General features: G+C 56.3%; 1 protein-coding gene across 2 annotated transcripts in view; it reads left to right on the top strand.

Moving 5' to 3' along the window:
- Nucleotides 1-13515, top strand: part of NBL1 (NBL1, DAN family BMP antagonist) — a 14600-nt gene extending 1085 nt beyond the window's left edge. Inside the window, exons 1-4 of one of the 2 annotated variants that reach the window (XM_028838658.2) lie at nt 6311-6929; nt 10091-10279; nt 10401-10512; nt 11935-13515. In XM_028838658.2, coding sequence (XP_028694491.1) covers nt 10110-10279; nt 10401-10512; nt 11935-12198 — 546 coding nt within the window. In that variant the 5' untranslated portion in view covers nt 6311-6929; nt 10091-10109 and the 3' untranslated portion in view covers nt 12199-13515. Of the gene's footprint in view, nt 1-6310; nt 6930-10090; nt 10280-10400; nt 10513-11934 lie in introns of those variants that run through there. The other variant, XM_028838653.2, reaches the window with a different exon arrangement.

The raw sequence follows: 13515 nt of genomic DNA, 5'->3' as shown, positions 1-13515 counted from the left end.
ATCAAGGGAGAAGGCCATACTTCCAGGCTTTCGGAGGCCCTGGCTCCCCTAGCTGGACGCCACCAGCCTGTAACTAGGGGCACCCCAGGAAAACAGAGGTCAGGGCTGGAGGCCAAAGACCGGGCGCTGGCCGGGAAGCAATTTGTCAACAAGGAGCCCCTTACCCTTTGTTACTGCGGAATGGGGCCTCCCTAGACTCCCCCAGATGCTGGGACTGCTTGGGCGTGGTTTGCCTTGAGTTGGGGCCAAAGAAAAGGCGAGGCTGCAGCGTTTCCTCGGTGACCCTCACCCCTCTCCACCCACCCCTGCAAACTGGACCTCTCTCCCGGGCCTGTGTTTTGGAGGGGTGGACACGGGAGTAGGTGTTCTGCATCGGCCAGCGATATGGCCTCATTATTTTAAAGTGAAATTTCAGGCTGAGTTTAGCTGCTTCCCCCGACCCACAACCCCAAGGGTCGGAGGCTGCCGGAGCGGGCAGGGTTGTTGGTGAGGTCTGCAGTGGAACTTCTGCTGAGCAGATGTGCAGCCCGGCCCTGCAGCAGCTCATTAGCATGGATTTGTTTTGGAGACTGTTTTTGGTCTGCGGGCAGGAGGGTCTGCGGTAAGGAAGGCCTTGGCCTGGGTTGGGGGGCTGGCACAGAGGTGGCCAGGGCTGGAAGGTGCAGGCAGGCCTGGGTGACACGGGCTCGGCCCTGTGTGTCCACCCCCTGGACAGTTGACTCATGCTCTCCCCAGTGCTGAAGGAAGGAAGGAAAAGCCACCCTGCCGTGAGACTGGGGTCGTGGAATCACAGTGGCCTTAAGCAGTATGCTGGAGCCAGGCTCCTGCCTGGGGGATCTGCTGAAATGGATGTTCCCGGCCAGGCTGCCCATTTTACAGGTTGCAAACGTGAAGCTTAGGGAGGGGAAGCAAATGGTCAGTGACTCGAGCTGTAACCATTAGATTCTCCTGACTCCAGGCACACAGAGAGCCAATGTATGAGCTTTGTCCAGAACTCGTCCTCAAACCCCAGGGTGAGCCCAGTAAACCCAGTCGGGCTGACCAGAGCTGGGGCCTGACCTGGGTGAGCAGGGAGCCCCAGGCCTGACACTGCCTTGCCCCTTCACAGAGCAATATTTTCAGTTGCACCATTCAAGGAAGTCCCTGTGCTCATTCCAAAACCTGGAGCGATCGCCCCGCCCTTGCCAAGCCCCAAGCCTAGGGCTGCAGCCCAGCCGCCCTCCACACCCTCTGCGCCCAGCAGCACACTCAGCCTGGCGGTGGGGCACAGCCTATTTTCTTGAAGTTGGATTTTGGAGGAGGCTGGTGTCTCCACGACCCTGTCTTAGAGTCTGAGTGGGATCTTCCTGCCAGTTCCCACCCTGGCAGGGAATCATGTTGGGCGGCCCTTGACAGTTTCTAAAATTCATTCCCAGCTGTCATCCCACTTGCTTGAGTTTCACCTCAAGGTTTTCCCTAAATCCAGGCTCACTGCGGCAGATGCAGCCCAGACTGAAATAGCCTCAGGACCTGCCCAGGGTCCTGTGGGAGCGAGGGGCAGAAGGAAGCAGGCAGAAGCCAGGGAGGATAAGAGGCCCAAGGTAGCACTGAAAGTGACATGACTGAGGAATTAACTCTGATGGGTGATCTCTCCAGAGGTTTCCATGTATTCTTCAGTTTAATTCTCACAGCTGTCTGTGAGCTGGATATTAGCACTATCCCCACTTTGCAGATGAGGAAACTGAGGTACAGAAAGGTTAAAATGGGACCAAGTGATCCCAGTGCTTTGGGAGGCTGAAGTGGGAGTTCAAGACCAGCCTGGTCAACAAAGGGAGACCTCGTCTCTCCAAAAACTTAGCTGGGCATGGTGGTGTATGCCTGTAGTACCAGCTACTCGGGAGGTTGAGGTGGGAGGATCGCTTGAGCCCCAGAGTTTGAGGCTGCCATGAACTATGATTGTGCCACCACACTCCAGCCTGGGCAACAGAGTGAGATCCTGTTACAAACAAAAACATAAAAATAAAAAGAGAAAGACTGGAATGACTGAACTACGATTTGAACTCAAGTCTGTCATAACTGTGGAGAATGGAGGAGAAGAGCCAGACCCTACCCTTAGTGAGTGTGGGGGCAGAGGAAAGGTGGGAGAGGCAGGGGAGGGGGAGCATCTGGTTTGACAGCCACAAACACTGCATGCTCGTTGTGCATGCGGACTGCGGTGTTACCTGAATGCTGAGCCCACAGGTAGAATCGTCCATCCCTATCAGCTGGGGCCAAGTGTGGGAAGGTTCCCAGAGGAGGTTCTGGAAGCAGGAGGTGAAGATGGGGAGGGAGAGCCCCACCTTTCCACTGAGGATTCATCAGCCCTGCCCTCCATGGCTCTGCACCGAGTGGTTGCTGGAACCGGTAACAGGAAAGGCCTGGGGTGTGTGTGTGCATGCGTGTGGTTGTGTGTGCGTGTGTGTGGTGTGTGTGTGCGTGTGTGTGGGGTGTGTGTGCGTGTGTGTGGGGGTGTGTGTGCGTGTGTGTGGTGTGTGTGTGTGGTGTGTGTGTGCGTGTGTGTGCGCGTGTGTGTGGGGTGTGTGTGCGTGTGTGTGGTTGTGTGTGCGTGTGTGTGTGCGTGTGTGTGGGGTGTGTGTGCGTGTGTGTGGTTGTGTGTGCGTGTGTGTGTGCGTGTGTGTGTGCGGTGTGTGTGCGTGTGTGTGGTTGTGTGTGTGTGGGGTGTGTGCGCGTGTGTGTGTGGGGTGTGTGCGTGTGTGTGTGCGTGTGTGCGTGTGTGTGGGGTGTGTGCGTGTGTGTGTGTGCGTGTGTGTGGGGTGTGTGCGTGTGTGTGGTTGTGTGTGTGCGCGCGTGTGTGTGGGGTGTGTGTGCGTGTGTGTGGTGTGTGTGCGTGTGTGTGTGGGGTGTGTGTGCGTGTGTGGTTGTGTGTGCGTGTGTGTGTGGTTGTGTGCGTGTGTGTGTGCGTGTGTGTGGGGTGTGTGTGCGTGTGGTTGTGTGTGCATGTGTGTGTGCGTGTGTGTGGTTGTGTGTGTGGTGTGTGTGTGCGTGTGTGTGTGGTGTGGGGTGTGTGTGTGGGGTGTGTGTGCGTGTGTGTGGTTGTGTGTGCGTGTGTGTGGTGTGTGTGTGCGTGTGTGTGTGGTGTGGGGTGTGTGTGTGGGGGGGTGTATGTGTGCGTGTGCTTGTGTGGATGTGCATTTTCTTGTGCGTAGATAGGCACGCTTATATGTGTGTGTGTGCGCTTTGTTCTTAGGGGGTGCAGGTGGTTTGGGGTATGCCTGCTTTTGTGTGTGTGTGGGTCTGGGGTGAGTGGATACACTCTACCTTGAAAATCCTGGTATATCTGGCCTTGAGTGACCCTGAATATTCAGGCTTAATCCAGAAGAGGAACTGGGGAGGATAGTTCACTTGTTATACCAAAGCCGATCCGCTCTACAAAGGGTTTCGTGGTGGTCGGGAGTCAGGAAGGGGCTGGTGTTTCTTGAAATCTAGGCCGCTCCCGTGTATTTAGGGTGCATTTAGGATGCCTTGCCAGGTGCTAGAATCCAGGCAGTGGGGCTCGGGGGCCCCAGCAGCAGTGCTGTTAATCGAAGCCTCTTTCCTGGGGACTGGGAGGCCGTTGCTCCTGGTCCGGCTGGGCTTCAGAGTCCCGTGGGGAGCACATTCAGGTGCCCAGGCCATGCCTCGTACCTGGGGGGTCACACAAGGAGGGCCGGGCCCCGGCATCTCAGTTTTGGCGGGCATCTCAGGAAAGAGGCTTCACAGGCCTGACCCCCAAGCTCGCCTTCCTGGGGGACCCTCTGGACCGGGGCTTCCAGGAAAGCAGCCAGGGCAGGGCTGCTGTGTTTGTTCCTGCTCTTCCCCGGAGTGGGAGCTATGGGTGGGTCACTTCCTTGACCTGTGCCTCAGTTTCCACAGTGCCAAAATGGGTCTGCTGGTGTCACCTCCCAGGGAATTTCCTTTCTGTGTGGGCAGCAGCTCAGAATGTACCAGGCATTGGCAGGGGGCCGCTGAGGAAGTGGAGGGCTTGGATTTGGGAGTGGTGGGTGGGTGGGGTTGGGAAGAAGACACTCACCTGTGCTAAGGACACCTCCTTTACAGCCTCACAGCGCCCCCGTGAGGAAGGATAGTGTCACACATACCTTTACCTGGGCTGCAAGAGCCAGGGGCAGCCATGGCCACAAGACAGTTGGCCAGGGAGTCAGCAATGGGATTTGACCTCTGGTTTATGGAGCCCCCAAGCTTTCAGTCCAGGCCGTGGCTGAACGCTAGGGTGCTAACAGGAATGAGAGGCACAGTCGGCTGGGGCAATGGCAGGAGCTCCAGGCCTCATCCTAACTCCAGATTCCATCCTTTCTTGCTTCTTTCTCTTCCGTGAACCTTTTCACCTGCCAGGGTAGCCGGGGGTTGAACCTGCTACCATCCAGGTTCAAATCCCGGTTCTCCTGTTTACTGACAGTGAAAGCCCAAGCAGATTTCTTAGCCTCTCTGTGCCTCAGTTTCTTCATCTAAAAATGGAGGAAAGAATAGGATCAGGCGGTTGTTGTAGGACAGAATAAATTAATATCCAGTCACACACCACGTAATGATGAACCACATACACACAATGGTGCTGCCATAAAATTATTATTATTATTATTATTTTGAGATGGAGTCTTACTCTGTCCCGCAGGCTGGAGTGCAGTAGTGCAATCTCGGCTCACTGCAAGCTCTGCCTCCCGGGTTCAAGTGATTCTCCTGCCTCAGCCTCCTTAGTAGCTGGGACTACGGGCATGTGCCACCACACCCAGCTAGTTTTTATATTTTTAGTAGAGATGGGGTTTCACTGTGTTGGCCAGGCTGTTCTCGAACTCCTGACCTCAAGTGATCTGACCACCTCAACCTCCCAAAATGTTGGGATTACAGGCGTGAGCCACTGCGCCTGGCCTCCCATAGGATTATAATACCGTATTTTTACTACACCTTTTCTTTCTTTCGTGATTGTGTAGTGGCACAATCCTGGTTCACTGCAGCCTCAACCCCCCAGGCCCGAGTGATCCTCTCACCTCAGCCTCCCAAGTAGCTGGGACCATTGGCATGCACCACCACGCCTGGCTAAGTTTTAAATTTTTAGAGATGGGATTGCCTTGTGTTGCCCAGGCTGGTCTCGAACTCCTGAGCCAAGCAATTCTCCCATCTTGGCCTCCCAAAGTGCTGAATACCTGATATAGCCTAAGTATGTAATAGACTAGACTATTCAGGTTTGAGTTCACTCTATGGTGTTCACAGAGCAACAAAATCACCTAATGGCACATTTCTCAGAGTGCATCCCCATGGCTAAGTGATGCATGACTGTAGTTGCACTCTTATTTTTAGTTCAAAATTCAGAACCTCTGCTTCCCTCCTGAGAGCCATCTCTGACTGCACCAACTCCAAACAACTGCCTCCTGTTTACCCACATCCCTGGACCTCCCCTCAGGGGACTGTCTGAGTGGGCATAGCGTCTGGGCCCCCAGCTCCCTGCCCTTACCCTTGCCTTTCTCCCCACGCTCCTAAAAGTGACCCCTGCCCTCCTAGAAGTGAGTGAGTGAGTGTGGAACTGCAGGGACCTGAACGGCCCAGGGCAGGGCATTGCTTTGCCTGACTTGCTGGGGACCTTGGGACAGCCCCTTGCAGAGGAGGGAGAGACTTGGCCTGGGAGATCTCCAACTTTCCTTCCCGCCCTCGCTTTTGGGGAGTCCCATGACTTGCTGTATGACCTTCAGGGTGGGAGGAAGGGTTGAGAATCTGGGTGAGGCTCTCAAGGCTCGGGAAGGAAAGTATGATTGCTGCTTAAAAAAAAAAAAGGATGAGTTGCTGCTTGAAGAAACAAAAATGCATAAACCAACAAAAAAGAAAACCTGCTAGCCAAGAGCCCACCCCACCTCTGCTGGAAAGCCCCCGGTGGGGGCAGCCTGGGCTCTTCAGGGCTGGGCAGGAGGGCGGGCGGAGGTAGGTGTGTCTGAAGGACGGCCATGTGTGGGAGAGGCTTCACCTGGCATCCTCGCTGCCTCCTGTTCCAGCCCAGCCTTGGCTCTGATGCTGGCCTAGCCTTTCCCATGATCCCCTGAGGGGAAGAGAGCTGACCTTAGTGGGTGCCTCCTAGGTGCTGAGTACCTTCATTTACTCCTCCCAGTTCTTTTCCAGGGAGGGCGCAATGCTGCCCATATTAGGGTTGAGAAAGGCGGGTTCTGAGGAGTGAACTTATTTCTGGGAGTCATACAGCTCCTAAGGGGAGGGGCTGCAGTTCAAACACTGGGGACTGCAGGCTCCACGCTTCCAGGGCGAGCCACGGGAGAATGCTGGAGCTCCACGCTGCTGGCCCAGGGAGGCTGAGGCCCCAGCACCCTGTGGAGAGCCTGCCAGGGCCTGGTGGGTTGGGTTACAGCACCCCTCTGTGGGCACAGCTGGCCCTGTGATGACCTCAGCTGTGCACTGGAAAGGGTGGAAGGTAAGGAGGGGGCCTTCTGCCTCCGTTCGTCTCATTTCTCCTAACCTCTGCCCCAGCCTGACCCTGATAACCAGTTCCTGGTCTCTGGGCCTGCAACCTCTTCCAAAAAGTCACCATTACCCCATCTCCCAGTAAGCCTCCATTAGCCTCCGCCCCAGTCTCAACACTCAGCTGCAGCCTGGTCCTGACCCACAGCCTCAGATGTGACCTCTCCCAATTCCAACTCCAAGTGCTCACCGCAGCCTCCCTCCCTCTGTCTGTTGCTCCCTCCCTCCCTCTCTCCCTCCCTCCCTCTCTCTCTCCCTCCCTCCCTCCCTTCCTTCCTGTTTTCTTTCCTGTCCTTTTTTTCCCTTTCCTTTTCGACAGGTTCTTGCTCTGTCACCCAGTCTGGAGTGCAGGGAGGGATGCAGTCATGGCTCACTGCAGCCTCAAGCTTCTGGTCTCAAGCCATCCTCCCGCCCCAGCCTCCTACATAGCTGGACTACAGGTGTGCACATCACAACACATAATTTGATAATAAAAAATGTGATATCACAATGTGATCATAAAAAAATATTTTATTTTATTTAGAGACCAAGTCTCACTTTGCTTCCCAGGCTAGTCTTGAACTCCTGAGCTCAAGCGATCCTCCCGCTTTGGCCTCCGAAAGTGCTGTAATTACAGGGGTGAGCCACCATGCCTGGCCCAGGCTACTTTCATTACAACCCCAGTCTCAATTCCAAATCGACATCACTTCCTGCCCCAGCCACCTCCCTGGCCCCCTGTGACCTGTTGTTTCTGAGGAAGCAAGATGGGGTCAGATATAGGAGGACAAGAGTCCCTGGGCCTCTCCAAGGGTCTAGGGGGCCAGTCCAGCCCAGGGAGCCCTGGCCTTAAATGGACCTCCAGGACCCTTCAGGTGTGCTGTGGGCAGACCCTGACTCAGGAGTGAGGAAGCCTCCTGCATGCCAGGCTTGTTGAAAAATTCACTGGGTTGCCAGTTAGGGAGGAATCCATTCCGTTTTGTTAGGATGTGGTTGTACTGGAAACATGGGCTTTGTCAGTGAGACCGGAAATGCATGGGTGAGGGCCTGGATCATGACAGGAACTCATTTGGGAGGCGGCGGGGGCAGCCTGTCCGACCTCACTTCCAGCTGCCCTTCCTCCCCAGTGGGCTGGGAGTGGGGCTTATCCCGGCATTGGGGTCCTCTGAGATGGAGACCTGCAGGAGAGGGGCAGGAGCTGGGAGAACTTGCTGGATGGGGAGCAGAGCACCTGGAGGGGGTCACAGCCCTGCAGGAGCCCCGCTTAGCCAGCCCACCTTGAGACCTCTACTCCCCAGACACTTTATATAAAGTACTTGGCTCTGGGCTGGGCACAGTGGCTCACACCTGTACTCCCAGCACTTTGGGAAGCCAAAGTGGGCGGATCACTTGAGGTCAGGAGTTTGAGTCCAGCCTGGCCAACATGGTGAAACCCCATCTCTACTAAAAATACAAAAATTAGCCAGGTGTGGTGGCGAGTGCCTGTAATTCCAGCTACTCAGGAGGCTGAGGCAGGAGAATCACTTGAACCTGGGAGGCGGAGGTTGCAGTGAGCTGAGATCATGCCACGACACTTCAGCCTAGCGACAGAGTAAGACACTGTCTCAAAAAAATAGATAAGCAAGGCCAGGCGCAGTGGCTCATGCCTGTAATCCCAGCACTTTGGGAGGCCAAGGCGGGCAGATCGTGAGGTCAAGAGATTAAGACCATCCTGGCTAACACAGTGAAACCCCGTCTCTACTAAAAATACAAAAAATTAGCCAGGCATGGTGGCGGGCGTCAGTAGTCCCAGCTACATGGGAGGCTGAGGCAGGAGAATGGCATGAACCCGGGAGGTGGACCTTGCAGTGAGCCAAGATCATGCCACTGCACTCCAGCTTGGGCAACAGAGCAAGACTCCGTCTCAAAAAAAAAAAGTAAATAAAAATAAAAAAATAAAGTACCTGTCTCTGCCATCTCCACGGCCCATGGTAGGATTGTCCTAAATGGGATGCCCAGTCCCAAGCCACCTGAGTCCTGGTGCTGGGCTTCTGTGGGGCCACAGGGACCAGGACCTGTCCCCTCTTCCTCCTGATTTAGCCTCACCCAGGCCCCTCTAGGGACTGTCCCAAGATAAAGAATCCCTGACTGAGGGCAGAGCTGCCTAGGAAGCCTAATCAAAATGCAGACTCCTACCCACCCTAGAACTTTTACTTCGCAAGTCCCTAGGGAATTCTGATCATTTGTCAGGTTTGGGAACCACTGGCCTGGGTCACTGCACTCATTTTACAGATGGCCGGGAAACAGGCCTGAGTGTCCCGGTCACCCAGCACGTGTGACCCCCATGCCCTTTCTCTGCTGTGCTGTCCTCCGAGGGTTTGGGGGCCTCCTTGAAGAAGGCACTACCTTCATCTCTGAACCTCTCTGAAGACTCCCTGCCCCGTGCCTTTTGCATTGAGGGGCATGGGTGAAACTCACTGGGGCGAGTCGCCTGCAAGTGGAATCCTTTGACACAGACTGTCCTGCAGCGCCACCTTTTGGCAGATCATGGTATTGTTTTAGTATCTCGCTCCATCCTATAGCAGGGGAATTGCAAATGGCTAAGTGCTTAGCTTTGATTGGCTCCTGCTTGACTCGTGTTAAAGTGGAGCTGGGGGCAGTGATCTGTGTAGAGCCCTCGTGGATTCGAGTTTCTGATGAGGCATCTTAGAAAGCAGTACTGTCTGGTTCAGGGTCAGTTTTTTTTTGCCTGAGGTCTGGCCAGCCAAGGTGGCCCAGGAATTCACTGCAGGCCAGGTGCGGTGGCTCACGCCTGTAATCCCAGCACTTTGGAAGGCTGAGGCAGGAAGATGGCTTGAGCCCCAGGAGTTTGATAGTAGCCTGGGCAACATGGCGAAACCTGGTCTTTACAAAAATTAGCCGGGCGTGGTGGCAGACGCCTGTAGTCCCAGCAACTTGGGAAGCTCAGGTGGGAGGATCACCTGAGCCCAGGGAGGTCGAGGCTTCAGTGAGCCATAATCATGCCACTGCACATATTTTCTCAAAAAACAAAACCAAAAAGAAATCACAGCAACGTGAAAGTTAAGGCTAACTTTTCAAACATCAGAATCTGACAGCAGTTGCAGTGGCTTTCCAGGAGACGTGGTGTGCAGCCAGCCCCTCGAGGGCTGTGTGGACAATGTTTTGTGTGTTTTCCTGGATGGCCCACAGCAGCAAAGGGAGAAAGGGGGTGGTAATTTTTCAACACTGGACATGTGCTTGAACACTTCGTAACTGCAATCCTGCGCCAGGCAGTGGTACCATCTCCCCTTTTTAGATGAAGAAACTGAGGCACCGAGATAAAAAGTAACTTGCTCAAGGCAACATAGGAAGTTGTAAAACCAACACATATGGAATGTGTATTATCTGCTAGGCCCATTTAATATCTCATCTGACTTTACAGATATCCATCTGATGTAAGTACTACTCCCAGCTCCAATTGTGAGATTCAGAGGGGAGAAATAACTTGTCCAAAGTTGCACTTGGTTAGTAAGTGGGAGAGCTGGGATTGCGCCAAGGAGTCGGACGCCAGAGTCCATGCTGTAACACCACTGCCCGGTCCCCTGCACCTTGCTGTGCCTCACCTGGCACCTGTGCTCTGTTCTAGGGCTCTGGAGGCCACGGGCATGATGCTTCGGGTCCTGATGGGGGCTGTCCTCCCTGCCATGCTACTGGCTGCCCCACCGCCCATCAACAAGCTGGCACTGTTCCCGGATAAGAGTGCCTGGTGCGAAGCCAAGAACATCACCCAGATTGTGGGTCACAGCGGCTGTGAGGCCAAGTCCATCCAGAACAGGTGGGACTCAAGGGATGGGTGGGGGGATGCGGACAGGGGCCCAAGAGGGAGGAAGAGGACCAGGGCTGCCCATCCCTGCCTCCCCGACAGTGACACGGGCACGTGACCTCTCCTCCCACAGGGCGTGCCTAGGACAGTGCTTCAGCTACAGCGTCCCCAACACCTTCCCGCAGTCCACAGAGTCCCTGGTCCACTGTGACTCCTGCATGCCAGCCCAGTCGATGTGGGAGATTGTGAGTACTGCCTGCCTGCCCCACCCAGCCTCAGCCTGGAGCCTGCCCCGGCCTTGGCCTTTCTCCCCAGGCTCCTGTATTCCAGCAGATGACCACAGGGGCTTAGCAAGGCCCCACTGTGTGCAGGGTGAAGGACTTGTGCTGGGGATGCAGACGTGGGCCTCCCCACAGGATGGCTCAGAAGTCTGACACCAACTTGTACAGGACAGGGATGTTCCCAAAGTTCCATTCTGATGTCTCTCATGGGCTGAAGTCCTTTCAGGGACTTCCTGTTGTTATAGGATGAGACCAAAATCTTTGCCCTGTCCCGAGAACCTGGCATGGCCTGGCTCAGTGGCCTTTCCAGCTTCTTCCTGCTTCCCGCCCTCCTTACTAGCTTGATGCTTAACACAGCCGCCTGCTTTCAGTTCCTCGCACCTGCTCCGTTCGCTCCTACCCCAGGGCCCTTGCACCTGTTCTTTTCCCTGCTTGGAACACCTTCTCTGTCCCCCTTCTCCAGTTCACTTCTATTCATTCTTCTGCCCTTGGCCCAAGCAGCGTTTCCTCAGGGCCCCTTTCCAGGCCCCCTGACTGGGGCCCACCCTAGTACCGTTGGCTCTCAGAGCACAGTGTGCCTCCGCTTCGAGCGCAGTTCACACTTGCAGTCTTCCACCTGCATCCGGGTGATTTTGACAGGTCTTTTCCCCCCACTAGACTCTGATTTCCTTGAGGGAAATGTCTTTGTGTCCCCAGAGCTGGCACAGGGTAGGCGCTCTGTGGAAGGGAGGAAGGAAGAGAGGAAGGGAGGGAGAAGGAAAGAAGGCACTTAGACGGGTGACAATAGGGGCAGAGTAAGAGGTAGATGGGGTTCCTGCAGGGCAAGCCTCAGCCGGGCTGGGCTTTGGGGTGGGGTTCTTTTGAGGAAGCAAAGTCTGAGCTCAGACCCAAAGGCACAGTTTGGGGCAAGTGGTAGGTGGGGTTTGGGGAACCTTCCAGGCAAAGGGAATAGCAGGTGCAGAGTTCCTGAGGCAGAGCCCAAGCACAGGATTGGTAAGAGTGGCGCAGGGTCGGGGTAGGGAGGCCAGCCAGCCAGCGGCACCGGAAGGTCCTGCGTGGCCTTAGTGAGGGGTCAGGGTTTGTCTCCAAGTGCAGGGGGATCCGGGTGGTGGGGGGTGGATTTTAGCAGGGGCAGACCACACTGGATTTCCCTGTGGCTGCCGGTGGGGAATGGGTGGGAAGGTGGCAGGACTGGATGTGAGGGGATGGCTCTGGTGGCTTGTGCAGGGGTTCAATTTCCCCCTCCCCCTGGGACCCTGGCGCTAACTGGGCACCACAGGCGGGCTCTGGGATTCTTGGTCCCATGAGGAAGTATTACCCTAGGGGCTTCCTCGCCTGCCCCAGGCCTTTGGAAACATGCCACCCCTTCTCTCTTGCCCTCTGCAGGTGACGCTGGAGTGCCCAGGCCACGAGGAGGTGCCCAGGGTGGACAAGCTGGTGGAGAAGATCCTGCACTGTAGCTGCCAGGCCTGCGGCAAGGAGCCTAGTCACGAGGGGCTGAGCGTCTACGTGCAGGGCGAGGACGGGCCGGGATCCCAGCCCGGCACCCACCCTCACCCCCATCCCCACCCCCACCCTGGCGGGCAGACCCCTGAGCCCGAGGAACCCCCAGGGGCCCCCCACACGGAGGAAGAGGGGGCTGAGGACTGAGGCCCCCCGACTCTTCCTCCCCTCTCATCCCCCTGTGGAATGCTGGGTCTCACTCTCTGGGGAAGAGTCAGGGGAGAGGCTGAAGCCCCTCTTTGGCACTGGATGGACTTGGATACAGACTCGGACTTGGAATGCTGCCCGGTTGCCATGGAGATCTGAAGGGGAGGGGCTGGAGCCAAGCCGCACAATTTAATATATTCAAGAGTGGGGGGAGGAAGCAGAGGTCTTCAGGGTTCTTTATTTTGGGCGGGGGGTGGTCTCTTCCTGTCTGGCTTCTAGAGATGTGCCTGTGGGAGGGGGAGGAAGTTGGCTGAGCTGCTGAGTGCTGGGGGAGGCCATCCAAGATGGCATGAACCAGGCTAAGGTCCCTGGGGGTGCAGATGGTACTGCTGAGGTTCCGGGCTTAGGGTGAGCATCTCGCCAGCCTCAGGCTGGAGGGACGGGCTGGGCTAGAAAGACCACTGGCAGAAACAGGAGGCTCAGCCCCACAGGTTTCCCCAAGACCCCTCACCCCACTTCCCATCTCCAGGGGAGCGCCGCCCCAGTGGCACTGAAGTGACCCTCCCTCAGCGGAGGGGTTTGGGAGTCAGGCCTGGGCAGGACCCTGCTGACTCATGACACAGGAGCTGGGAGCCAGGCTCTCTGGGCCTTTCTCGGGCTTCCTTGGCTTGCCTGGTGGGGGAAGAGGAGGAGGGGAAGGAGGAAAGGGAAGAGTCTTCCAAGGCCAGAGGGAGGGGTATGATCCCCCAAGACCACCCCTGAAGATGAGCATCCCCTTCCTCTCCCTGTTAGAAATGTTAGTGCCCCCCACTGTCCCCCAAGTTCTAGGCCCCCCAAAAAGCTGCCAGAGCCAGCCGCCCTCTCCCAGGGATGCTCTTTCTAAATATGGATGGGTGTGGGAGGGAGGGGTTACCTCCCTTGCCCCAAGGTTCCAGAGGCCCTAGGTGGGATGGGCTCACTAAACCTTGGGGAACTCCAGGACGAGGAGGACATGGGACTCGTGTGGACAGCCAGGGTTCACTTGGGCTCTCTCTAGCTCCCCAGTTCTGCCTGCCTCCTCCCTCCCAGCTGCACTTTAACCGATAGGTGGGGACCTGGGGGGAGGCCAGGGCAGGTAGGCCATGAAGAGAGCCCCTCTGTGCCCAGCACTGCCTGCGTCTGCTCTTCAGTGCCCAGGGTGGCTGCCAGCCCACCGCCTCCTGCCTGGGGTGGCCCGGCCCTCCCGGCTGTTGCGACGCGGGCTTCTGGAGCTTGTCGCCATTGGACAATCTCCCTGACGGACCCTCAGTCTTCTCATGAATAAATTCCTTCAACGCC

The sequence above is a fragment of the Macaca mulatta genome, chromosome 1 (assembly GCF_049350105.2).
Source record: "Macaca mulatta isolate MMU2019108-1 chromosome 1, T2T-MMU8v2.0, whole genome shotgun sequence".
Taxonomy (NCBI): domain Eukaryota; kingdom Metazoa; phylum Chordata; class Mammalia; order Primates; family Cercopithecidae; genus Macaca; species Macaca mulatta.
Note: the sequence above shows the minus strand (reverse complement) of the source record. Positions and strands in the feature narration are given on the sequence as shown.